Source organism: Nipponia nippon, unplaced genomic scaffold (assembly GCF_047370975.1).
Source record: "Nipponia nippon isolate SJK-2023a ecotype South Korea unplaced genomic scaffold, ASM4737097v1 scaffold_5, whole genome shotgun sequence".
Lineage (NCBI taxonomy): Eukaryota > Metazoa > Chordata > Aves > Pelecaniformes > Threskiornithidae > Nipponia > Nipponia nippon.
This window is the reverse complement of record NW_028262369.1, coordinates 47,692,043-47,717,963: the sequence shown is the minus strand read 5'-3', so window position 1 is coordinate 47,717,963 and position 25,921 is coordinate 47,692,043. Positions and strand designations below refer to the sequence as shown.

General features: G+C 37.4%; 1 protein-coding gene across 1 annotated transcript in view; it reads right to left on the bottom strand.

Annotated features, from left to right (window-relative positions):
* Nucleotides 1-179: 179 nt before the first annotated feature.
* The window catches only part of LOC148052178 (uncharacterized), a 97,820-nt gene continuing 72,078 nt past the window's right edge, over nt 180-25,921 (bottom strand). Inside the window, exons 7-11 of the mRNA XM_087730399.1 lie at nt 12,037-12,082; nt 10,060-10,403; nt 2,670-2,754; nt 1,810-1,949; nt 180-1,579 (exon numbers count right to left, since the gene is read on the bottom strand). Coding sequence (XP_087586525.1) covers nt 12,068-12,082 — 15 coding nt within the window. The 3' untranslated portion in view covers nt 180-1,579; nt 1,810-1,949; nt 2,670-2,754; nt 10,060-10,403; nt 12,037-12,067. The remainder of the gene's footprint in view (nt 1,580-1,809; nt 1,950-2,669; nt 2,755-10,059; nt 10,404-12,036; nt 12,083-25,921) is intronic.

Genomic DNA, 25,921 nt, shown 5'->3' with positions numbered 1-25,921 from the left:
ATTTTATTAAAGTGATTGTACAAACCAGATCTAAGGATTGCCTTTACCAGCTTGTTTTTAAGTGCAATGTGCACATGATACTTTCTAATAACAGTGGAGAAATATTCAAGAAACAGGATGGAACATGCTAAGACATTTGAGCTACCTTTTTACTAAAGAAGCTTGCCATTGATAATTTTTCCAGTGCTTGCTTTATTTGTCAAAATGTTTTCACATTTTTAAGCAGAATGTTTTGGTTTTCTGGTTTGCTGTTGATTTTTCTTTAGAAGTATGGCCTCAAAAATAAGTTCTTTTCAGGGAACTTGAATACGTTTACTCATTCATTCATCCTCTTATTTGTAATTTGTAAAAAACCTCAACATCCTCTTTTAAACATATTTTATACCAATTCAAAACAGAAGAAGTAGAAATATGGTAGATAAGACTATGATAATATTTAATAAGTAGGCAGCTGCTTTCTAACAAATGTTCCTGGCATTCAGAGCAAATTAATGTTTCATAATACTTCTGTCTCCAATATGACTCTCTTTAATTTTCTTTGTGTTTATATAATTTAAATTATTGAAAAGTCTCATTTATTAATTGTGTAGGCATTTTGGACAAAACCTGAGTAAATCTTCCTGTGTATATTTTCAATTAATAATTAATTTTCTTTGCTTTTCCAAATGCATCAGTGATACTGTCCCCATGCACTCGTGAAGAAGAAATATCAATAATTATAACCACTTTTCAATGAAATACAGATAAGCAGGAAAGTAGACATAAGGCAAGTAAGCACATAAATCAGAATTTAGTCATGGTGTTATTTTTCAAACAGGCAAGATATGATAGGATTCTAACGCAATCTTCAGGTGTCTCCAGATGCACACACTGATCTCATTCATTGCTATTAGATTTATTGCATATATTTATGTGAAGGAAGGAGCTGTACTGAAGAAAAAGAAATATTTTGAACGACATGGGGCAGGAAGAATCTTCACTATGGAGAACAATTCTAAACACAAGAGACAGCAATAAGATTTTTCAAAAAAAAGAAAAATCTTTCACTTTATATGAATTTGATCCTTTTGATTCTTTTGCTTTTGAGCTGCTCTGAATCTCCAGGAATTTCTCCCTGTTTGGAACTCTATTTATGCCTTCTACACACCATCACATCCCTCTATGCAAAAGACCCTCTCTATTTTATCAAACTACATTAAGGAACTAATTCATTTAGACAATAAAGGATATTAAGTAGTCTGAAAGCCCCAATATGCTGCCTTTGGTCACGTACTTAGGTTTGTGTCCTGCCACAGCTTATGTAGGTAGGTAGGTAGGGTGTAAAATATCTGTTCTTTGATACTCATCATCTCTTCTATCACCTAGTTTTTCTTCTTGCTGTCTGCATTTCTTTTTCTTCCCCAGTACTAGTGGTTAACAGAGAAATGAACACGGTCGCTGAAGTTGAGCTACAAGGAGGATGTGGGTTTGTTTTGCAGTCCCACAGCTACCGTTCATTTTGCAATGATACTTCAGTGGAAAATTGCAACTTCCGTCTGCAGCGCAGCCTTGGCATCCTTTCTGCACCAGGGGATTTCTGCTGGTTAAAGTCACAGTAAAGACAGCAGTCAGGATTGCTGAAATTACATCATTTACTCAAAAATGTAGCAAGTCATTTTCCCTTCTTACAAATCCAATTCTCATTTTCAGAAGAGAAAATTCCCAGTAGGAAGAAGTGGGATCATGTCCCCTTTCTTAGTAGGGCAAGTAGAAAGCCAAAAAATTCTGCTATACCAATCGTTTAGGACCTAAGGATAAAAAAAAAAGTACCTTGAAAAGAGATATGTGATCACGAAATCTCACAAGTCTCTCTGTGCTCCTTTAAAACTTGCACACTCCAGACTTCACCCCATCACAAACAGAGCTAGAAAGTGTTCGAAAGATGGCTGCCAGGGATCTCTCATTCCTGACTGTTTGGAAACACAGAATAAGAAGTTAAAAATATATATAAAACTGTCAAACTTGATAAAAATAATGCATGTTATTATTCTGGTAACTATATAAAAACAATAGTAGGAAGCATCGTGTCCACATGACATCTGGCTGATTCTCTATGATCAACAGCATAATTATTGTCAATAGAGTAGATCATTCTTAACATTTTAGCATTTGACATTCATTTTAATAATTACATAATAAAGCATCGTGAATGGTTTTAACACGTTTTCAATTAATTTAGAATGTTTTAAGAGAAATGTACAGAAACTGCACTTTTAGGGGTTATCAAGTGTAGGGGCTCAAGTATAAAGTAACAGTACTAATCCTTTCATAACCCCCTAATTAAAACTATGCTAGTTTTAATTAACTAACAAAGTTAAACTTTTGTTGTTGATCATGCCTTTCAACATTTGTATTAATTAATCTGTTTCAGATGCTTAAATATGTGATGAAACTTTGCAAAGTTTAAATAAATCATCACTATAAAGTCATATATATCCAATGATAATTGGATGCACATTCACAATTAATTTTTAAAACCCTCAGAGCACTATCTGACTACATCATATGCAATTAAACAAAAGAATCTACGGTATATTGAAGTGTGTTAAAGTTTAACAATCAAATTTCTGAAAACTTCTGTAATATAACTTATTATTAAAGCATTATTAAAGATCCATTTCAGAAAGTACCTGAAAATGCTCAGATATGAAATACAGGAGCCAGTAGTCTTTATTTCTCTTTATTTTCTAGGTCTAAAACTGACGCTTCATACTTCTACAACACCAAAAAAAAGGTCACAGCCTAGCATCTGAGCTCTGATAATATGACATAGGAAAAGGCAAGGCACTGAAGTATGATTTAGAAGATTTAGACTGAACTTTGCCAAAATCGCAGAGCTTTACCAAGAACTTCCAGCATGACCTTGGCCCAATTGTATAATCTATTGCGCAGCAGTTATGAAATTGAGAAGTTACCTCCATCTTCCATCAAAATGTAATATATTTATGCCCTTTAATATTTGGGGACCATGCAGACAATCCAGGAAGGCACAATCTATGTTCAGGCTTCAGAGCGATCCTTCAGAGCAAAGCCAATTAATACCAGTGTAATATCTTCATTGTCAAAGCCACTAAAGTTTGAAAAACTTGGATATACATTTTCTGGAGAGGGGTCACAACTATTCTTATAAGTTTGTACATCACCTATTCCTGTGGAACCTCCAGCACTAACACATTACCAGAATTATTTATCCTATACTACAGTGCTGTTAATACTGCATATTACATGTTCAATAATTATCTTACAGATGTTACGATGGACTTTTTAGGGAGGTTTTGGTGTGGTCTTTTTTTTGCTAGCCCATAATAAAAAGAGGAAGAAAATACTGTTATAGCTAAATAGAAAGCACTTTTAAAAAGTTGCATTAGAAACCATGTTTGCACTCCAAGCCTCCCTGTTGCTTTCACTGAAAAATAAAAAGTGGCTATTTGGGTTTTTTTCCCCTCTCTTTACAAGTCCAAGACAGGCAAAAATCTCAATTCTGAGAAGAATTTTTTTTTTTTTAAAGGACTCAATCTCTTTCAGCACAAAAATTAGATTGACAAAAAAACCCCTACCAAGTAGAAATGGTAGAAATAAATGCAAAGTTAACACCACATTTCTCAAAAACAAAAAAATCTCAATTCCTGCATGCAGTGCCAATCCTAAAGCTCCAACAGCATCTAGACTAACAGACCCCCTCAGATCCATTATGCTCACATCATGACAGGACTGTCCCAGAATTAAAGGCATAATAATAAAATAATACATACTATGTTATATATTTTTATATATTTATATAATAATATATAATATATAAATCTAAAAATAATAAGCATATACATAAATATAATAAATGCTTAATTAGTCCTCAATACAGGACTGATATCAGTATTGTTCTGAAGCACAGGATCCCAAATTACAGGCGGACAGGTATATTTCCAGTGGTAGTCAGGGCTTTGTGAGACTCCTACCTATGTCTTGTCAAACGTTTGTTAAATTCAGCATGCTTCTGTAAATGCTGGCGATGAAGACAGAAAATTCTCTGGTAACATTGTAATGCAAAAATGTACTTGAACAGACACACATAATCACAGGCTTTGCACAAGAACCTCCTAGATTTTTGTTTTGATCTTGATCCAAACAAAAAAAATTCAGAATACAGAATCCCTCAAGCAGCATCTGATGCTAAATAAGATGACCATCATGCTACGAACCTACACAATTTGAGGAGAGTTTTGCACCCATTAACCCATACTGAATAACAGTTTTGCTCATGTACCCAAATATGCAAGTCTAATATTCATCTCTGGTTACAGAGTTGTCAAAGTGGATTTTCAATTAGCAGTTTTCAGCGCAGGGCTCTCCTAAAGCATTTTGATTGATGTCAGACCCGAGAGACCTGTCCCCGTGGCACACTGACACCCTGCTCGTCCTCTCCTCCCTGAGCTCTCTCCAGCCACTGGGCAACAGCGACCTTCTTAAACTAGCCTTATTTTCCATATATAAGATCTCCCTCTTGATGAGATGTCTATGCGAGATTCCCTTCTTGACCCAGTTCAGCTGTTTTAGAGGATACAGCTTTTGAAATGAAATTCAATCATGGAAAGAGGCAGTAACAGCTTTAATAATTCCTGCAATTTATCCAAACATGAATGATACCAGTGTGGTCAAACTATTCCAGCAAGCAGCAGCTAGAAAACATTCCATTTGACAACTTCCCCACATAGGCGTGCCAGAGCTGGCTCATTACATTTTTGATTTTTATCTTCTCTCTATACCACACATTTTTAGGAATGCTCCATCTTGTGTGGAATTGTGTGAACAAAGGCACATAAGCCAGTGGAAGGGCCCCAGCTCACCTATGTGAATGTTAGACCAGATGCAAGATAATACAATCCACTATCTGAACTAGAAATATAAAATACCTAGAAGTTCTGAAGACTAGAGGCATACTTTCTGCCTTTCAGTATACTGAAAAACAAGGAGAGAAAAAAAACAAACAAACAAAACATGAAAAGAGGCATTGTCACATTTGTTGACACTGGTTAAAGGTCTCAGGTAGCTCAAGAAGCAGCCCATGTTTGTTAAAGAAAAATGAAACTGAGTAATGAAAACAAGATCCCCATGCATATACACCTTCATTCAATAAATACAGCATGATATGCTGTCTCTGCACCGTCTAGGAACTGTAATTGATATTGTAATTCTGAAATAAATGAGTATTTCAAATTAAGTTAAGTAATGGAAAGTATTTTGAAGAACTGACAAGTGACACTAAAATTATCACTAAAAGTTCTACTTTAAGTATTCTTAAGCTGTTCATTTTGAGAGGAAAAACCCTCCCAGAAAAAGTTTCTTTCCCATTTTTTCCCAGCTTGTCAACTTCTGTAATATTAGGCCTTGGAAATTAGACTCGATGTATTCTTACACATTTCAGAGGAGGGCCTGGATAATTTGATTTAGTGAGAAAAATGAGACTATACTAGAGCAAATGATTCGCTACCTTATTTTTTTATATTGTTGCTATGGTTTCTAGCTGCCATGTATGTTATCATTTCTCTGTCCTAAATGAGACATTGCCTTGTTTTGTTTGGTTTTGGTTTTTTTGTTGTTGTGTTTTTTTGTTTTGTTTTTTCTATATTGCATGGGTTTAGTTTTTTGCATATAAAATGAGCAGAGTTGGATTTGTCTCTCAATCCATATCTGTTTCCATTTAGGTTTGCATGCAGATTATTTTTAGTTCTATGAGTAGTTTCCCTACTATGCATAACAGTCCTGGAAAGGCAAACAAAAGCACGTACTCAGTAAAAATTCTAGGGAAACCTTTTTTTTTTCTTCTTCTTCTAATACAGTGGTTATAACTTAAAGGCTCATAAACCAGAAAAGAAAGGGGAAAAAAAAAATCCTTAAATAAGTTACATTTCTTGAATAATTTCGAATGTACTATGTTGTCTTCTAAAGATCATGTTTTAGCAGAGAAGAGGGCAGCAAGAGAAGAAATCATGAAGATGTATGATGTAGTATTTTGGATAAAAATCTTATTCGTATCTGTGGTGGCAGCAACATCTCCATGCCTGCACAGCATGGGGAATATAGCAAGGCAGGATACAGAGAGATTACCCAACTCAGTCTCCTACACTGGTCAATCATCCCTGGGCTGAAGCTTCTTCGGTGAGCTGCACTGTATCCACCTTTCAATTCTTCACCAAATTCCCGTGGCAAAAACCCTATTATTAAAAATGTATTACCTTTTCCTCCCTCTTAAATATAGAATAACTGTACTAGGTTAACTACAGGCTACTGAGTCTCTAGTCTTTAAACTACCACCACATGTAAATAATGTTATTAATGTTCTTCTGCTCTAGTTGTAGATATTTCTGCCACTAACCTAAGAAAATACCCAACATCCAGGGCTCAAGAGGCATTTGCTTCTAAACTGATAAAAGGTAAATAATGTAAAGAAATCTAAATATCACAAACGCAAGAAAGCTCAATCTTCACATAATGTAACATGGGAAGCTCCTTTGAAAGGTTGAACTAGTTTGTTATTTAAAACATTATATTCAATAGAGGAGATGCATAGGCAAATTCAGGCTGAATGGGCTGACAACAGAAAACCTCTGACACTGTAAAATGACACTCCATAAACTAGGAGATATCAGATAAAATGGGATGGACTGACACTGGGACACTAATGCTTGTATTGCTAATATTTTTCTAAACTCTGTACTCTGTCTGCCTGGTCTTTTACCCACGCTCCTCACCGTGAAGGGACTTCTCTTGCTTCTAGTCCATTCTAAATTTGTAGAGTGCTATCGCTTGTCTTGAAGCACCATCAGCAACTATACAATATGAATAGTTTCAAATTGATTTGAATTTAATTTCCAGATAAAATGGACTGGATTTTGATCTAAATCCAATCATTTTGTCTGTTGTAATGAGAAAAAATGGCAGTAGGGAAAAGCCCTTGTATTTACTGAATTTCTTACCAGAACTGATCCTTTTAGGAGAAAAAAAAAAAAAAATGAAAAACGTGTTTTGTTAAATGGTATAAAAGGGGTTTTTGTGACATGGTATCTTTTCATGCCAAATGGTAAGTGCAACATATTCCAGACTAGACAGACTAATTAATACTGACACCTTGTACAGTTTCAAATGTTTTTCACTGTTGATAGTGAGTCAGTATTGGAAATTCTATATTCTGAGACAGAAATTATTAGAATAAACTGTACTTGGATCATACTTCATACTTTCTGATATTTATGCTATTTTTCAGTTATTCTCACACTTTACGTAGCGCTCTCTGCAGTGTCAATGACATGCCACATTAGAGCTGAATTCTGTTGACAGGAATACGTTGGTTTTCTAAGTGAAATTGCATTTTTGCATAAATTTTAAAACAGGAAAATTGGATATTTTAAAAATATGCTTGTTGGTTGCAGTCATTTTTTAATGGTAACTCTCCAAGCTTTTTCTAACATTTTTATTAGGAGTAACGCTTTTTTTTGCAATGCATGACTAGGTAATAAGTCTGTATTCTGAACTGAAATTAGAATTGGAGGAATGGTAAAGGGGGACACAAACAGAGGATTCCAGTTTTAAAAAATGTTCATCTGGTCCCCTAAAAATCTCCACAGGCTTCTGTGAAGATTAATGAAGTTTCTGTGAAGATTAATGAAAAAGAATGCCTACCACTATTAAGTACTTTATCCCCTAAAAATACAGTTTCAAGTCAACTGTATCTATGGATTTAATAATTACAAAAATAAAAAAATTTTTCTTTCTTAAACAAAGGGGGGGTGTGTTTGTTTTGTTTCCTTTTAGAATTGACAGAAATATGAATTAATTCATACTTCACTGCCCTCTGTGAAAACAGGTTTTTATGCATTGGTAATTGAAGTCCATCAGACAATTCCTGTGAGCTGTTGCTTACCAAAGTGCTTACAGAAGCATTGCAGTCTATGCCACAAAATTATCTGGTTTTATTTTTTAGGAAAATTGTATCTCACATCTTATTTTTGTAATAAATTTCAGTATTATTTTGGTGTTATTTTTCATTTTTATGTTAATTATGTATTTAAAATTATCTCAGGAATTGATCTTTTGTTGGCAGTCCATATGAAAAAAGAGAAATGACAAAAGGAATTACAGCCCATTAGAGAGCTCCTTTAAGTTCTTCAATTATATAAAAGCGAGGGAGATTTATATGCAAATGAAATCTGCAGGCATTAAAAAGGGAGGTAGTACAATGTAATTGCAGAGAAACTGCACAGAGGCAGCAGAATAATGACAGAAAAAAATGTAATGAGATTCAGCTTCATAAATGTTAATCTAATATATTTAAGGGAAGGCAGCTTAGAATGCAGCTCATTGGGCAGGTAATATCTAGCAATATTGTTGAAGGACATCGTGCACCTTGGTATAAGAGCTTGTTTATTCAGATGTATGTATTAACTCTTCTCAAAAACACCTTTCAAAGATCTGAACAAATAGATAATGTTTATACTATGCCCCTTTAGGCTTTGGCTACAATGGGGAGTACAGAAATCGAATTCCAGGGGCATGGCCTTCCATCAAGGACAACCCGCTCCACTAAGCGTTGCTTCAAGGATTGAAAGCTGTACATATGGATCTGAATGTACAGGTCCTAGAATTCAATATACATCTTCAACGTTACAGTCTGGAATTATTTAGGACTCATTTCTTTTTCAAAATACTATTAGTATGCATAGGGCAGAGAACTGTTCCTTTCCAAAATTTTCATACATTGGCATTTGAAATTGGAGGGACCTAATTTATCGGAAAGGTATTAGTGAATCGTCAGGAGTTCAGTGACTAGGAAATTAGGGCAACAGACGCTTGATTTATGAAGAAATATTAAAGAGATGAGCAGAAATACAGTGTCTCAGTCAAGGAGATGTGAACCATGTGTGTTAAAGCAGCATAAAAACAGAAGGCATGGAGTGTGAGTCAAGGAACCAGAGCGATGGGATTGCAGCTCCACAATACAGACTGAGGCTTCTTTAGGAATATTTCCTTGTTTATCCTGAGGGAAAGGACAGAATTCCCATGAGATGGGATAGTCACTGGAATAATAAATAGATAATGGACTAGAGAAGAAATCCCCACTGGCACAGCAGATGGGCTTCACCACTAATAATTCTTTTCTGCCTGTACTTCACTTCAGCTGGACACTGACCCCACCACTACAGCAGATGCTGAACATAAAGTTGGTGCTGAATTCCCATGCAGCAAAACTGCCCAGGTTTCTTGTTCCCTTGACTCCTAAGTATCCTGACATTTTCAGGGAAATGTCTTTATACATTCCAAGCACAACTGTCCTTACCAAAGAACTGGAAAATGTTACAGTGGCTAACATATGGTAGAAGGAAGGTGAAAAATCAAGACAGCCATCAAGATTAATTTGCTTATTTAAGCAATAATTTGGGAAAATATTTAATCTGCTTAACTTTCAGCACCTAAGCAATCTATCTTGAGTAATTATAGCAGGAAAGCACGTTGCAAACATCGGCGTCGTGTTGAATCGGTGTTGGCAGATGGACCCAACTGCTAGTGCATTTATAGGAGCAATTCAAAGTTCTGGGGAGAGTACTTCTGCATCACTGAGGAGCATTACCTTAAAATAAAGGCATGTTTTGTATCCACATCAATTTTACATTACATCTATATTAAGAAAATAGTAGTTTTGATACGGTAATTTCAACATCTTACAAAATACTGTGGTACCACCTTGTGGCAGCTTTTTTAAATAGCACTGTTGGCATTAAGACTGTGAATGACTATTTAAAAAATGAAATTAGAACAACTAGCATTTGCTCTGATTAGAGTTTTGAGCTACGTTCAGAACCATCTTCATCCTCCTAGCAACTGGAATACTTTATGGATTTATGAGTCTCTGCTACAGAATATTTGAAGTAAATTTCAAATGTATTTCAGTGGAAGCTGGATATCAGTGTTCCAACACTATTAGAAAATCACTTTATATATATATATATACACACACACATGAGAACTCACCTGTTGAATCTTCTCAGTCTGGAGTTATGCATATACTCAAATACCATCAAAGCTGGGAAGCAAAAAGACACAAACAAGGGAATTTCCTGCCTCCATGGAGGCTGACAGATCAGTGACAGCATTTCCAGCTCTGGGCTCCAGAAACAAAACCAAACCTCTTTTGAGGCACAGCGATGGGAGAGGCCACCAGGTAGATCTGTCAGGCAGGACTGACTGATAGCTCCTGTAACCGCATCCCTGTCTGTGCAAGCTCAGGAGGCTGCTGGGAGCAGGCTGGCATCAGCAACACAAGAGGGAACTAAGAGATGTGGAGGAGCCCAGGTTGTGCCTGTTGTCTCACAGATCTGCAAAGAGAAGGAAGCCAGTGAGAGGTATGGAGAGGCGACACAGGGAAGACAGCGGCTTCTGCTCTCATGATGTTAGGATTAGAGGAAGGCATGGAAAACTTCAGAAGGCAAACAGCCATGTCACTGAGCTGCCATGGTAAAGATGAGCTTTTGGAAAGAAAAACACAGAAATCCAGATACTGCTAAGTGGACTAGAGACCTCAGACTGAAAAAGCATTTATTTTAGGTGACCTGGCTGGGGCAGTAGCTAATTAGCCCCTCTGTACTCTTCTGGTGTTGAATCTTTTTAGAGACACTGAAGTATAACAAACAGTACTGTTTCAAGGACCTTTTGGTCTGCCTCTCCCACAGCCATCTTCATCCTCCTTTCCACATCACCGCAGGAAATGAGGTTTCTGCTCTTAAACAGGACGTACCATCTGTTTAGACTTTGTGCTTTGGTTTAGGTCCATCTCAGGGTATTGAAGTTTAGGTACAAATTTATCTCTTACAGCTTTGACTGATTTGAAAACACAGAGCAGGAAGGAGAACTTCTTTTGTTTGAAAATGGTAGTTAACAGGTTGTTTATTGTGTGTACAAGGAAGCTCTGGGTTTCTTCAAATTAATGCTTCAAATTTGAAGCAGCTTGCCACATTCCAGCTCGAACTCGTGTGTGCTCCTCTTTTGTTCACTAACTACACATGTCAGCTTAGTGTAAAAGGATTAAAAAGTGGCACAGAAATTAGACATGAATGAATGAATTTGAAGCAAGGGCTTTTGGCTCTGTGAGGTCTAGTTCTCCTCCAGCATCCTGCTTTCTAGTTTCCAGCTGAACCCAAAGGGAAAAGCATTGGGATTATGTATTACACCTATTGATTGATTAAGGTTAGCAATGAAATATGAAAATGCCAAAAGGTCAGATGTTTGGCTCAAGCTGAAGGGAAAGCGTAAGGCTAAAATACAAAGCAATAGAAAATGTGAACAAAGGCTCTTACACCCCCTCAAGAACACTGTGTTTAGATATCTTCCTGTCACACTTTCTAATCTCTCCGTCATCTCTCTACCTCAGACTCAGATTAAAAAAAAGTTCACAAAAAAGTGCCCACCTGGTGATTAGAGGAGTAAAACCACTTTCTCCTGAAGCAGTTTGATGGATACTAGTTTCTGACAGAATAATCAGATATGTACTTTTTACTATTTTCTTCGTTTTTAAAAGCTACCCTTTAAAAGCGGACACTACTGTATTACCAGCAAGTGCCACAGCCCCTGTTACTATAGTAAAACATTTTTCCACTAAGTAGGCACTTATGTACCTGGGACATTTGTTTTCCAGACTTTCTCATGCATACTCTATAAGGCAATGTTGATTGTAACCTGTCAAATAATCTTTGCAAATATCCATCATTTATGGTAGCTATAAGCCCATGCCCTGATGCTATATTAAATAAGTCGTAACTCATGGCAAGAGAAGCGGCAGAATGGGAAGATATATTGAGGTAATTAAAGGAAGGTTTCTTAAACAGTTTCTTTAACCTTAACACACTAAGCCCCCATTTATCATTTTATGCTGTATACTTGTAATAGACCACGTCACGTGTCATCTCCTCAAGGAAGAAGGCCAATTCAGAAAGTATTTAAACACGTGCTCACCTCACAGCTGGTGAGCAGAAAGTCAAGTGCCTCACTGTGGAGAAGTCTGAGGAAGAGAAGGAAAATGATGAGAAAGCATGGGCATGACTGCCTAAGGAGAACAACATCATAATGAAGAGCAACAGAAATACAGATTTCTTCTGAAACTATCTTAGAAATCAGTTTAGATTTATACAAGAAGATAGGTGAAAACTCCATTTCCTTAATTTGTTCTCCCACAGTTGTAGGATTAGTGGTAAGGGTACGATCAAAGTTGTATGTATTCACTTGTGCACACAAAACTGGAATTGAAAACTGTGAAGGCTCAGTGAGAGGGTCTTCAAACTCTGATACAGCCCTTGTTTTTTGTTTTTTTTTTTCCTCTACTATACAGGCTGAATAATGCCCCAGTGGACTGGATAGGGAAGCTGTAAATTGCCATACATAAACCATCTGCAAAATGGAGCACAGAAAGGTGCCAGAGACACAAAGCTGGAAGGGGCTTTCATCAGATGCACCTGTAAGAGTGAACATTTTTGGTCTCAACTTATTTGTACCTCATTTCTCAGCTTTGTATGAAGAATCCTTTCAAGTTCAGATCTTGCAATCAATATACAAATGAATAGCCTGCAAATCTCTGTTTCTATATGTCAAGTGATCAAATCTGGCCAGGATTTTTCAACACAAGCTTTTTGATGGGAGAATTCTGAGTGAACCCCCAGATTTTCTAAAGAAAAATATATGTTTCAAAAGGGTTCTCAGGAAATTTTCTCAGGACAAGTTTGGAGGGGAAAGAAGAAAAAAAAATTTTTTTTTCTTCATCACCACATTTACTCTCTCTCTTGAAAATAACCAGTGATTTACAAGCTAAGTTGGGATGTATGGAGGCGCATGCAGAGCACAGGACAGATATCTCAAGTCTCCCTCACTCCAGATACTGCTTATCTTGTGACTAAGGGGTGTCTGTCTGACTGGTGTGGGTTCTTCTGTAAAAGCAATAGTTTCAGTTCTATAGTGAAGTTGTTACTGACTTTTTTTTTTTTTTAAGCCAGACCCTTTGTTCCCACTTCCCATTTCCCTCCTCTTCACGTTTTTCTTGAGTTCGGGTATTTTGGTTTTTGAGGTCCTGATGATGCGATCCCCTGCCTGTCTGTCCACCCACAGAAGGCTAAATGCTACTCAGCGTCGGGGTGAACTTTATGGCCTTGCGTGCTTTTTTTGGTTTGTCTGACTTGTGGGAGGAGGATGGAGATCGCACTCTGGCCCACATTTGAGCCTCTTCATCTATATATAGATGTATAGATGTGATATTTCCGCGACTGCAGGTTTTAAGGGCCATCTCAAAAACCAGAAAGAAGGTGGTGACTTGCATGGAAAGTATCTGCCAACATGCCCACCCATTAATGCATGCCTGAGTCAGCCCGCTGTATTCTCCTCCTTGCCACTCCTGAATTGCCCATCCTGACCAAGTCTGGTACACAATCCCCCTTTTCTGCTCAAGTTCTTCTCCTTCTTAAACTGAGAAGTAAAAATCTAGCTATGGCATTTGCGACTACATCTTTTTAACAAGTTGTGGTGAGAACACTGGAACCAGTGAAGCGTGTTTTCCCTATGGAAACTTGCATCTTCTACTCCCAATATCACAAAGTCTTGCCCTGCTGTCACCTACCACCTCACCCTTACATAAGACTATTTCTTACACCCACAACCCTTATGTTTCATGCCTTCTCACTCCCACTGCCTGTAGACCACTGGCAAGGCAAGGAACAGTAGAAACAGCATGCGGTTCGGAGACACCATGTGCTGTTTGTCAGCAGTGTACCAAACCCAGCCTCCTCTACCCAGTCACCAGTTTCATAAAGCCAGAAGGACCATACCTGCACCCCTCCCATCAAGTTCAGTTACAATCGCCTTAAAGCATAAAGAGTTACTGTGCAAGGTAGCCAGGCAGACAGAAGACAACATGATAACTAGGCTTCATTTCCCTGGGAAACAAGTTTGATAACTCATTAATCTCACTCTTTATGAAGAATGGATCATCCAGGAATAGAATCTGGTTTCTTACCTGGTTTCAGTCCTGTTTACCCAGTTACACACAGCAGCAGCCACTAGCAGAGGCTTTGAGGACTGTGCCTCAATGACCCAAATCAATCAAGCACAGGCACAAAAATAAAACAAACAAACACTTCACCAAGGTTTAAAGGGACAAAAAGAACAGCAGTTTGCAGGAAAGTGGGCTCAGAGAAGACTCTGTAAAAGGTGCTTAAAAAAATTAAAGTTTACATTAGTTACCAGCAGGGGACAGCAAGGCTTTATACATACACAGGGATTTACCTGCTTTTCTGCTCTGATAAAAAAAGACTGTTAAGTCTTTAGATACCATTGGGCAAAGGCTTCCAAAAAGGAAGAGTCACAAGTGCTCAAATTCAGCCAGAACTGTAGGATAATAGTAGTAAAGACCTGGAGTAACAATCTCGAGGCTCAATCAGATTAAAAATACAACCACCATCACCCTACTTTACTTACCAAAATATTCAGGGAGAGATTTAAATTTTTAATTATTTAGTGCTATTTTACATGCTGAATGGGATCTTACTTGCCCTTAGTTGCTATTTCAGAAGGGTAGAGATCTGCAGGTTCAATGTCATAGCTGACGGCCCTATACCTTCAATATTTTAGGGCACCTACAGTGACAGTATACACCTATATTTAGGCAGCTGGCTCACAGTCTCCGGTTCTTTGGATGGGGAAGAGGTTTCAAAATGCACGTAATCATTTCTGATCATAGCTGTCCTTCCATGATCTCATATTCCACGAGATTTGATGACACTTTTATCACCAAGGAATGACAACATTTATGCGGTCCCCCATCACAAACTAACAAAAGCCTGCACTGACTACGTGTCTTAAAAATCAGGACAAGGGATTTCTTATTTAAAGGACTAGTGAAAATTAAGAAGTGTTCTTTTCAACTTTGGCATACAAGAAAAAGTGTCCTTTTTGAAAAAAAAAAAAAATCAATAAGACATTTGCAGTTTGTTAAAAATGTTTTTGAAAAACATGCGCTATGCTGTAAAGTCTCCAAATACTGAAAAATGAATGGGACCATCTCCAATTAGTTATCAATGCATGCACGTGCTGTGAATAATTAAACTGCAGTTTCCTTTGAAAAGAAGTCTGCAGAATTAAAGAAGGAAAACTATTCCTGCTCTTCATGTACAAAACTGCATCCTTTCTAACTCAGGAGCTGTTCACACATCACCCATAGCGAGTGGATACCAGACCAACAGACCATAACCCCCAAATCTATGTTATATTAAAAGTATTATTATATACACACACACGCATATTTTCCACATTCCAAATGTGATTAGGAAGTTCATTTTTGTATTTTGATTTTTCATACAGAGAGGTATTAATGTCCTTGCATACAAAGTGGGCCATAAATACCATCCCATACCTAATTTTGATTTCCATGTTTTAAAAGTACCATTTCCAAATTTAAAGGGCTTTTAAAAAGAACCAGGGTTGAGGTCCAGCAATCTCCTTACTAGTAAAAGAACAAAGAAATTCAATCTGCTTAATTTGTCAAGGAACAAATCAACAAATAACTTCATCACAGCCTATAATTGAAAAAAAAATACGAAAGCAAGACAAGTTCAAACTCGAATGAGACACACTTTTTAATGACAACTCCATGTTAAGACATGTTAGACTTATACTGGGACTTTAAATCCAAACTGGATAGCATTCTAAAGAATGTTTTACTCGCACACGATTCTAAAGCCTTTATTTTGCAGCAGGTCCGACTAGGTCATCACGCTCTTTTGGGGGTTTAAAATCTCTGAATCTATTGTATGAATTTCTTTAGCAAGTACTTTTTAAGCCCTTTATAACCTTATCATTACCCCTGTGATCTGACATCTAGAATTACTATAGGGCCTACTATAAACCTCATAACTACTCATGTGGACTTCAGAATCAGCAAAATCAGTTGTTGTTTTATTGCTATCCATGAGGTACATGGAATTGTAGGATTGTGCCCGTTATCTGCATTTCCATCAATAAATCTTTTTTAATGCAAGGTGAGCGTACTAACATTAATCAAACGATGCTCAAAAAGAGAAAACGCAGAACACCCTGGCTGTTGGACATTTATTCTATAATATACACTGGTTGCTATTAACAGCTAGAAACAGTCTTAAGCTTCTGGCAGTTGTATTGTTTCACTGTCAACAGGATTTGCAAGAACTTGAAAGTCCTACCAATGATTAATGAACTTGATTAAGGAGCCTTTCTAGAATTACACTTTTGCAGATCCCAGTGGAGTCAGTTGAAGGTCTGAGGGCTGAACAACTACAGGAACATAACTAAGCCATATTACCAATGTATTTTATTTGTTACAGTCTTTATCTTTCCCTTATTATCTGAGGTGAGAAATTAAATTACGGGTTTAATATAAAACTATGTAAAAGACCAGATTATGGTGCATTTAATATGGAAGGGAATGCATATGAATGAATATATGCAATTTTAAGTTCACCTACAAACTGAGACATAGTTCTATTAACCAGGACAGTCTTGTCCCCATCGTGTCCAATGAAAAAAAAACCCCACCAATTATGACTGACATTCTCTTTAAGCTTTTATGTAGTCTTGTCCAAGGCAAAAGTCAGTAAAATCAATAGTGTCTATAGACATATTAGTAAGATTAAAACCCATATCGGTTTAGTATACTGACCATCTTTTCTCTTTTCTTAGCCATTTGTGTTATCAGAGGTAAGTGCTCACAGGTACTTCTGCAACTGTGCATGTAGGAAATGCTTTATATCCTACCCTAGGTACCATAGAGGTTTGGTACACGACAAATATTATATTGAGAGGGAAAGAAGAGAAAATCCAAGGCCTTTGTGACTTGGTGAAGATCTGTTTTTTAACTTTTCAGTACTTCTGTGGGGAAGGAGACAGGAGAAACTTCAGAGGGAGGCATTAATTTTCAAGTCTAAGAACTGATACTGTAGTGTATTTAGTGCCTCTTATTTCTCTTTTTCTTGAAATTATTGATTTGTATGGAGACTCAAAATGTATCTATCAGTCTAAACTCTTTCCTTTAGAGTCGTGTATAAATATCCCACAAAAGATATCACCTTTTCCAGAAAAAAGTGTAGATGGAAGTAGATGGGGCTCTATAGATGGGAGGCTTGATGGGGCACTGGCATCATTTGCTTCATTTTGTGATGGAAGTATAATCCCCTTTATCCTTTGTCTTCAGATTTTCTTTGCTTTTTCCATTAACTATTTTTATCATAATATTTCTATCAAAATATTTCACTTAACCAAAACATTTTCCCCACGTTGAAGTGGTGTTAGGGGAACTTCATGAATTTCTGCGAGTTTTAGTCTAGTAAAAAACCAAACCAAAAAATCTAAACCTCCTCACCCTCCCCATGCTCTAAACAGACACAAGTTACACCTCACTGCACAGCTGTCACATACAAATAATTTCAAATTGGAATTACAAAAGTTTAAACTAAAAATTGATCAGTTATGCTTTCTTTTATATAACTACCTTTTGTGTTCATGAATCACGATTACATGATTGAGCTTGGGCTTATAATAATAAAACCACAATGGGTGCATTTTAAAGAAATGCCATTTAAATATATTAAAAATGTTTCTTTCAATGTCAGGCTTAAAATCCTTAAAATTTCATCCATAGATCCAAATGCTAGAATAACCGAGTTAAAAATTCATTTGACCAGGTCTTTAACATACATTAGAGCATTTTTTCTCAGGATTAACTGTTGTAGTATTTGTTAAAGTCAGTCATTTTAAATTGAATTACATATACTGAAAATACATGCTCTAATTGTTTTAATATCTAGCATGAACTACGACCCATCACACTGTAAGTAAACAGAAGAATATCCTTTTCTTTTCAGAAAATGACATATAGCAGAATTGAAAAAAATAGTACCAAAAGATGTAATGAAGATCTATTAAATATGGTGATTTATTCATATGAGGAGACAGTGCGTAAGACCAGATTTAGGTCTGTCTGGCAAGAGCATGTGGTTATGTGGGACGTATGTCTCGAACGCAGTTTTTCAGACTACTTGTCCCCAATTTCCTTTTTAATGTTTGGTCTCCTCTGTAACGTGGTTCTGGGTGGAAGTCTTCTGCTTCCGTTTTAAAAGATTGACTAATCAGTCGAGACTCATGTTACTCATATTGGTAATCTCATGGTGAGATTAAAAAAATAGCTGTGTAGGCAGAAGACATTCAGGACCTATTTGATATTCTATTTTAATGATGGGACATTGTAAGGGTATGGAGGAAGCATAGTCTCCCTACATTCATCTTTTAAGTGAAACAGTAGAGCGTGTAAATAAGGAAAGCAGTAGATGTAGTCATGTTTTTATATATATATCTAAAGCTATAGAAAAGGAAACAAGGAAAAAAAATACTTTTCTGTTTTTAATTATCTAAGGAGCAATAAAGCAAAAAGAGAAAACACATTTTAAAAGGTGTCCCCCAAGAGAAAGGTAAACTAATGTATTGTTAACTGTGATGCAGGGTCAGTCTGTCTGAAGCTGCCAAAAATCTATGTGCTTTGGCTATTCATACCCTGAGCAAACCACTTAGAAAAATCCAGTCAAACCCAGACCAAGTACCTTTGACAGCTTCATAAAACTTATCAATTCACTTCAGATCCACATTAGGTTGGACTAATAACCTGAGTTCAGCTTTCCTGTCCCAGGCTGGACATACCTAAACTGAACAAATCTCCCCTGTAAACACTAGCTCTTAGCTTGGGGCTATGTGAAATGCAGGAATCCTAACATTCTGATAAAACTCAAAATTAGTCTTTGCTCACATGAAATTGTGCCAAGGTTCATCTTACATTTTCTCCTTAGCAAGTTTATTTTTGGATCTAGGTTGTTCTACTCCCTACAGCACATTTGCTAAATCCCATACAAATCCTTTCTTCTGACTTCTGTTCTTGCCACTTAGCTTATCAGTGGCCAAAACACGTGTAAGTACTTTCTATTTTTTCATTTATGTATATGAATAATGACAGGTTCTGCTTTCCTTGCAATGATTTACAAGATCTAGGGCTGTGACTCCATTCCCTCACTATGCCCCAGTCTGACAGCGGGAAGAAAGATTTCTCTGTGGTTCGCAGAAGAGACGTTCAGTGCTTGTAAAAGAGCACAGCACTAGAGCCTTCCAGTGTCTAAAGCAGATGGAAACAGGACAAAAGCTCTCATGGTACTGAGCAAGGATGGCAAATCATGACTCTCTAAGTTAGGGGAAAAAAAAAGGATTTTTTTTTTGTGCTACTAATAAAGCTTAAATTGGTAATTATTAAAGAACTTTAAAAAAACCTTCCCCTTTAAGTGAATAAAGTGACAGCTCATGTTCACACCCTGATAGTCTAATTTCTCTTGACTATTACATTACTAGTCTGTCTGTCAAACCTGTATTAACAATAACAAGGTTGGCAGGTTTGTTTTTTCTCTCTGCTGTTACTTAAGAGACTGAATTATTTTTTTGAATGCTCAGGAAAAGACTGCTGGAATGTTAAGGTCACAAAGTCTCTTTATATCACGTATAGCCTCTGGAAAGCTTATTTTACGATCTCAGTAAGGAAGACAGAAATGAAATGGAGCAAGAAGCAACTACTCCTTCCCTCATTTTACAGGTGTCAAGAAAGATAGATGATTCAATTCAGTTGCCCACACATGGTGATGTAATGCCATATGACATCCCCTTGTGTATCACCTGATTTTCATTCATCTCCTCAGAAGACCACAAGGCTCTTACAGGTCCTGTGTCATACTTGTCAGTGCTGCCTAGACTTTCCAGATACCCTACTGTATCTCATACAGGAGTAGACACCTATGCCCGTGCAACTGATATGAACCCAGAAAGACTAAGTTTTGCTCTAACTCACATGGGAAATCCATGGCAGACCCAAATATTAGACCCAGTTTGCTTAAGTGTCATCCCATAACCACAAGATCCCTGATATTGCTGGCAATGAAACTTATTTAAACAGATCACCACTTTTTGGTGGTGGGAAACCGCCTTCTTTTATACATCCTTCAACACCAAAAAAACCCATGCTTTATCTTCCAATCACTCTGACATGACTTCTCAGCTATTTTTGTCCCTAACATTTGATCTACTTCCTTCTCCTGTTCTCTGTCGTGTACTGTTCTCATTGCTGTAGCAGTAAATACTGCTGATATGTGACCAACATACAGATTAAGATCCATTGAAGCACTAAGCTGCATATCTACCCATCTAATATTCTACTATCATGCATGCAGTGTGCTCTTCGGAAGTGTGCATCTAGCTAATATAATGAAACTTTATCTATAGCACAATAGTTATGAGCCAAATAAAACCCAGACAAAATGTATTTAAATTCAAAATATACAAGTTTGAATTCCTTTAATTGTTTTAAGGTGGTAAGCTGACCTGCTTTCTTTTTTTATGTCTCCACAAGGCCATATTTTCACCAATTCTACATGTCTTTAATCGGCCTTGACATTTAGTCAGGTGCATGGCTGCATCTAGTAAACTGGTACGCGAGTGAACTCAACAGGTTGTAGAATACTACTGGTTGGTGTCTTCTGTAAGTCAAAGGAGAAGCAACAGGAACAGCAGACAACTGTTTGTGACAAAGCAAAACCAAAAAGCAGAAGTATAAAGGAGGAATAAAATTCACACGTTAGAGAGCACATTACCAGATTTCAGAGGTTATTCCATACTAAAAAGTGCCAGTTAGGATCAAAACCTCATCTTATAAAGGGCAAGTAACATCCTTCAACACTTCTGCTCAAAACTGGAACTAGACAAAGTCAAATATCATATGATGATGTTTTGTAAAGGTTGGCAAACATCTGTCTGTAGGTTTCTATAAGTAGGTTCATGTAATTTTCCTTTAATTATGTTAATGTTTAATGTTAAAATAATTTCCAAAGAGTAAATAAAGTTTAGGGCTATGCCAAGCATTTGAAAAAACTCTTTGAAAACAGGATGGGATCCGAGATGATATTGCAGCCTCATGTGTGACAATGGGACCCACAAAGCCTAGCCAATTTGAGACTACTACTGTACGTACAATCTTGCACAAACGACCCTGTTTGTGCAAGAATCTCCACTTTTGGATACTTGTTTCTTCACAAAACTTCAAAAATATTACGATTCAGGGAGAAAGTCAATCAAAAAGCAACTGAGTTCAACTTTTGCAAGTCCAAGGCCCAAAGAAAGTAGCATCATCCAGCATTTTGGGTTTTGGAAGTTTTTTTTTGTTTGTTTTGGTTTTTAAACCCGTAGCAGTCACATTAGGAGTGCCCCATGTTATCACGTCAACAGTTGTTCCAGGAATTCACAAACTACCTTTTTGCATTGCAAATGTATTCTGGTATATGTTGGGACTTAAGATCAATATACCCCAGAACGTAATGTCCAAACCTCTTCGCTATGATTCCCTTAATATTTCACTTAAGTTCTACTCAGGAATAAAAAAATATGTTTTCCCTCTCTCTTTCCATTATGTAAAATATACATCTATATAAATCATTGTCAACGGCTAACCGGAACTCTATGTTACATAAATTACATGAATTGTTTATGGCTATCCAGCACTTACTGCCCCTCCCTCCAGCTCTCTAGTGCTGAAACTAACTCCTGTTATTCCCAGACCTTGAGGACCCAGGACTACCCATGACCAGCACCTTGGAACAGAGAAAGAGATCACAAGAGGTTTGTACATCTGCCTTTACTTATCTAAGTGTGCTAACAGCAGTAGCTACCACTATGCCTGGCAGTACTGGATCAAAGCCTGTGCCCCTGGTTTTATGACAGTAGAGGCAGCCAAACTGAGCAAATTTACCTCTTCTCTCACAGATGTTTGCAACTTCCTCATGCTCATGCTTTGAGCTAAAACATGACCGTATCAGGGCCGCAAGGAGCTTAAAAAAGCATGTCATCTCTGCACTCATACTGGCTTCTGAAATTCTTTACTGTCTACAAGCCCTTAGTGAACTTATCCTCTGTAATCAGGAAAGCTTATTAATGCGGTGGGTCTCAGAGAGCACCATTCTGCATTTTCTCTGTAAAATAGCTTCCAAATACTTTCCCATTCTGCTCAAGGACAAGCGTGATATTATTTGGTGTTCCTTGTGGGGGTGTTTGCATGGCCCACCCTTGGCAAATGGTCTGGATAGCATGTTAAAATAAGAATGTTTGCATGGTATTTGCTCAAAACTCATCATGCTAAAGAGGAAAAAAAACCACCATCAGACAGGTTCAACAGTGACTAGGGAATTACAAAGAGACTTTTGAAACAAAGGAGGAGTCATCCTGAAAAAAGCATGAAAATTTGTCACTGGAAGGAAAGAGACCTCCAAGTGTAAACAGCAACAGTCAAAGCCTGGTTGACACTGACATCACTCCGCTGACACCATGACATCTGCCAAGGCCAGGCAGAGCATCCTCCCCGTTGGCGTCACAAGCAGCCTGCACCCAGCTACGGCAGCGATAGTGCAGGGTGCAGCAGCAGGGACCCATGCCTAGGTGTCTGTATGTGACCTTGGTGGTTTTCTCACTGGCATGTAGAAGTGTAGGGAGGAGCAGGCATATATGTAAAGCTGGGGCACCCACAGCTCCAATAGGAGGTGTGTGCAAATAGGGAAACCAACACCTGAGAAGAGGGATATGTGCTTGTAATTGTCATCTGCATTGTTAAGGGAATTAAAAAAAAAGACAAGGACTTTTCCCAGAACAACTGATAGGAAACACAGCTAGAAAACTGAAAACATCAAGCAGAGCAGGGACATGAGGATGAACCTTGCAGAGGTCTGTGGTAAGCCTGAAGCGAGAGGCCATTGACTGAGCTGGATCTTTGATAATGAACCAGAAAATTTATCTCAACTTAAAAATGATGTTGAGAGAGTTTTCTCATTAATATAGGTGCAATTCTATGAAGTATTGGTTTTTTAATTAGAATTTTCTAATGAAAACATACAGTGAAAAATTCCAAGTTTGTCTACCAAGAATAATGAATAAGCTTCCTCATGCTGCTCTAGCAGTGCCACAGATTTCTTAGAGTCCATGGCCAAGTGACTTCCTTTTATCTGCTTTTGAAATAAGATCAGTGCTTTTCACCATCGGGGTAAGCTCTTAACAGTTGCTAATTTGTATTTACAGAGCATCCTACAGTTCTGTGAAGGCTGCATGAAACTTCCTTATCTGCCCCCTGCCAAAAATATTCTGCAATAAGCTGGCGACTCAGCAGAGATCCCAACAAAGGCAGTTGGGCTCATTTATGTAGAAGGAAGGAGAGAAGGGGAATGTGAATGAGCAAGATACTGCTATGTAAAATGCTCTGTATAAGTGACAAATTTCCAAGTTTATTTTAAAGAATCATGACTTTGGGCTTGCCCTAAATCTCAAGTGTGCCCTCCCTGCCTCACCTTGTTGGCTATTGTAACAGTGAAAAGGAATCAGTTACCTTTTGAAAAACTGATAAACATTGCATAGACAGCGGAAAACCACTCATTCTGAAGTGGTTTCCTTTTGCCAACCCCTAGGGATAGCAGCTGCAGGTGCACTGGTGGCCACAACTGCTTCAGGTGTTTGAGTCAAGCAGCATGCCTCAGATCGCATGAAAAAGGAGAGAGGAATGCCTTACAGCTTTGGTATTAACTCTAGAAAAAATAGGTTTGTGCAGGCTGGGTTTTCTGTATCACTCCTGGAGCCAATGTTTGGTAACAAGTAGATCTCACTACCACACTCAAAAGACTGAGAAGTTTAAAGCTATGAGTCATTTGTTTCTAAAACCTCACTTTACATATCCTTGGCAAGTTTTGCATTTGGGACAGCACTGGACTTTCTTTGTTATTTTCATGGAAAGCTTCTGTGAACACGAGGAAATGTCAAGCTAAACTCAGCTATCAAGTTTAGGGAGAAAATAAATGTAACAGCTTCTTCCTTGTCTCACTGAAGTCTATTGACCTGAGAAAGTATGGGATTTGGGCTCATTCCACAGCACAGCTGCAGGCTGTGTGAGAAAAGTGCCCTCTCGCTCTTTTATTCCTTTATTTTTTCTTTCTTACCAGCTCCTTTGTTTTAGTCACCTACTACCATTACCTCACCCACAGTCCTTCTGCACACTGCCATCTTCTTGAAGTTAACATACAGTAATAACGTGATAGAAAGGCTGAGCTGAATGGTCTCTCTAGCACTGAGATGCTTCATAGAAAGAAAAGGATGAAAAGCAAGAGTTGATGATCATAAGGGAAAAAAATCCAGATAAACTACAGGTCCAGGGTGATACATACATAAAAATATTTTTTAGGCAATTATGTTATTTGCTTCGTCTTAGCATTAGCCCTCACTTAATTTCTTGAAAATGCAATAAGCATACACAGTACTGAGTTCAGTCTTGTGGTTGTCTGTCTTCGGAGAAGAAATCCCTAAAGAGATTCTTTTAGATTGCAAGTGCTCTTACTTTTTTATGAATACCAAGGTATAACAAAAGTTAGGCAAAAAGGAAACAGGTGTAAGTATGAGCCAGTGAAAGCAAGAAAGTAAAATTCACAGAAATTAGATTTGCAGAAATAGCAGAATAGCCTGAAAACATGTCTGGTCTTGAGCTTAGTCTGTCAACTGCTAGATCAGGTAAACAGCATCTTCATTCAATAATACAACTATAAGCTTTGTAAACTATATACTCCATGTGTTGTAATGTTTTAAGGTCTGTGATACTCTCTTGGGTTCTGAGATCATATTTTTTCCAATTGTTTTGCTCTGTGACTGGAAACTACATGGAGCCTTGGGCTCTGTTATACCGCAGCTCCCTAATATTTGGAATGTTCCATAGCAACACACAGTGAGCCTAAACCAGATGACAAGTGAAAGTAGTGCTGGTTATTCAATGAACGTAAGAGGAATCAAAAAAAGAGGTTGGCTTGTAAAAAACAAATCTTGCTACAATAGGAGACAAAAGCGAGTTAAAAAAAAGAGAACAATATGCAAACGGTATTCTGAACTCAAATGACGCAAGTAAACATTGTTAGGTCTCTTTCTTTTAATATGACCTGACTTTAGAGGTTGATTTGCATGAAACATGAGAATATGGTGAAGATGTATTAAATATTCATCACTGTTCATTGTAGCTTTCTGTTTAGTACATTCTGCTTATACCATCCTTGATGGCCAAAGTTAGAGTGGCCATGTCAAGCAGAATGTCAGATTACACTTTTCTTCCCCAGCAGTAATAAGACATCCTTATTTTGTCATTTTCAAAGCAGCAGTATTTATGTGAGCAGGAATCTGCCACATTCAAGATCCTAAGCAAAAAGTAACCAAGCAAAATCATTAAGAGAGGAAAAAATTTCCCATAGGAAAGAATTAACGAAAAAAATTCTTCATAACCAATAATAATCTGAAAAATAAGTGGCATGACATGGCAATTCACTAGAGGAAGACAACCATAAAGTAGGAAAAATCCTGCCATTTTCCAGTGGTAGGAGAAATTTTATCAATAATCTTCCACTATTTATCTGTGCCCTTCTGGTGCAAGGAAGACTTATTTATTATTCAGCTCAGAAGTGAGCTTTCTTATTTGCTGACTTCTTGTCTTTACTTCTTTTACTCCTTAGGTCCCAACCTTTATATTAAAAAGTCCAGGACACCTTTGCTCCACACTCTTTTGCCTTTTAACAGAGAGGAAAAAAAAAAAAAAACAAAACCAAAAACAAAACACTGTAAATTTGCTACTGAGTGTCCTCCTCCTGAATAACAGTAATGAGAGGGAGGAAATGATAACTAAAAAGAAAGAAAAAGCTTCCAAGCTGAGTGAAGTGTCTATTACCATTACAATTAAGAG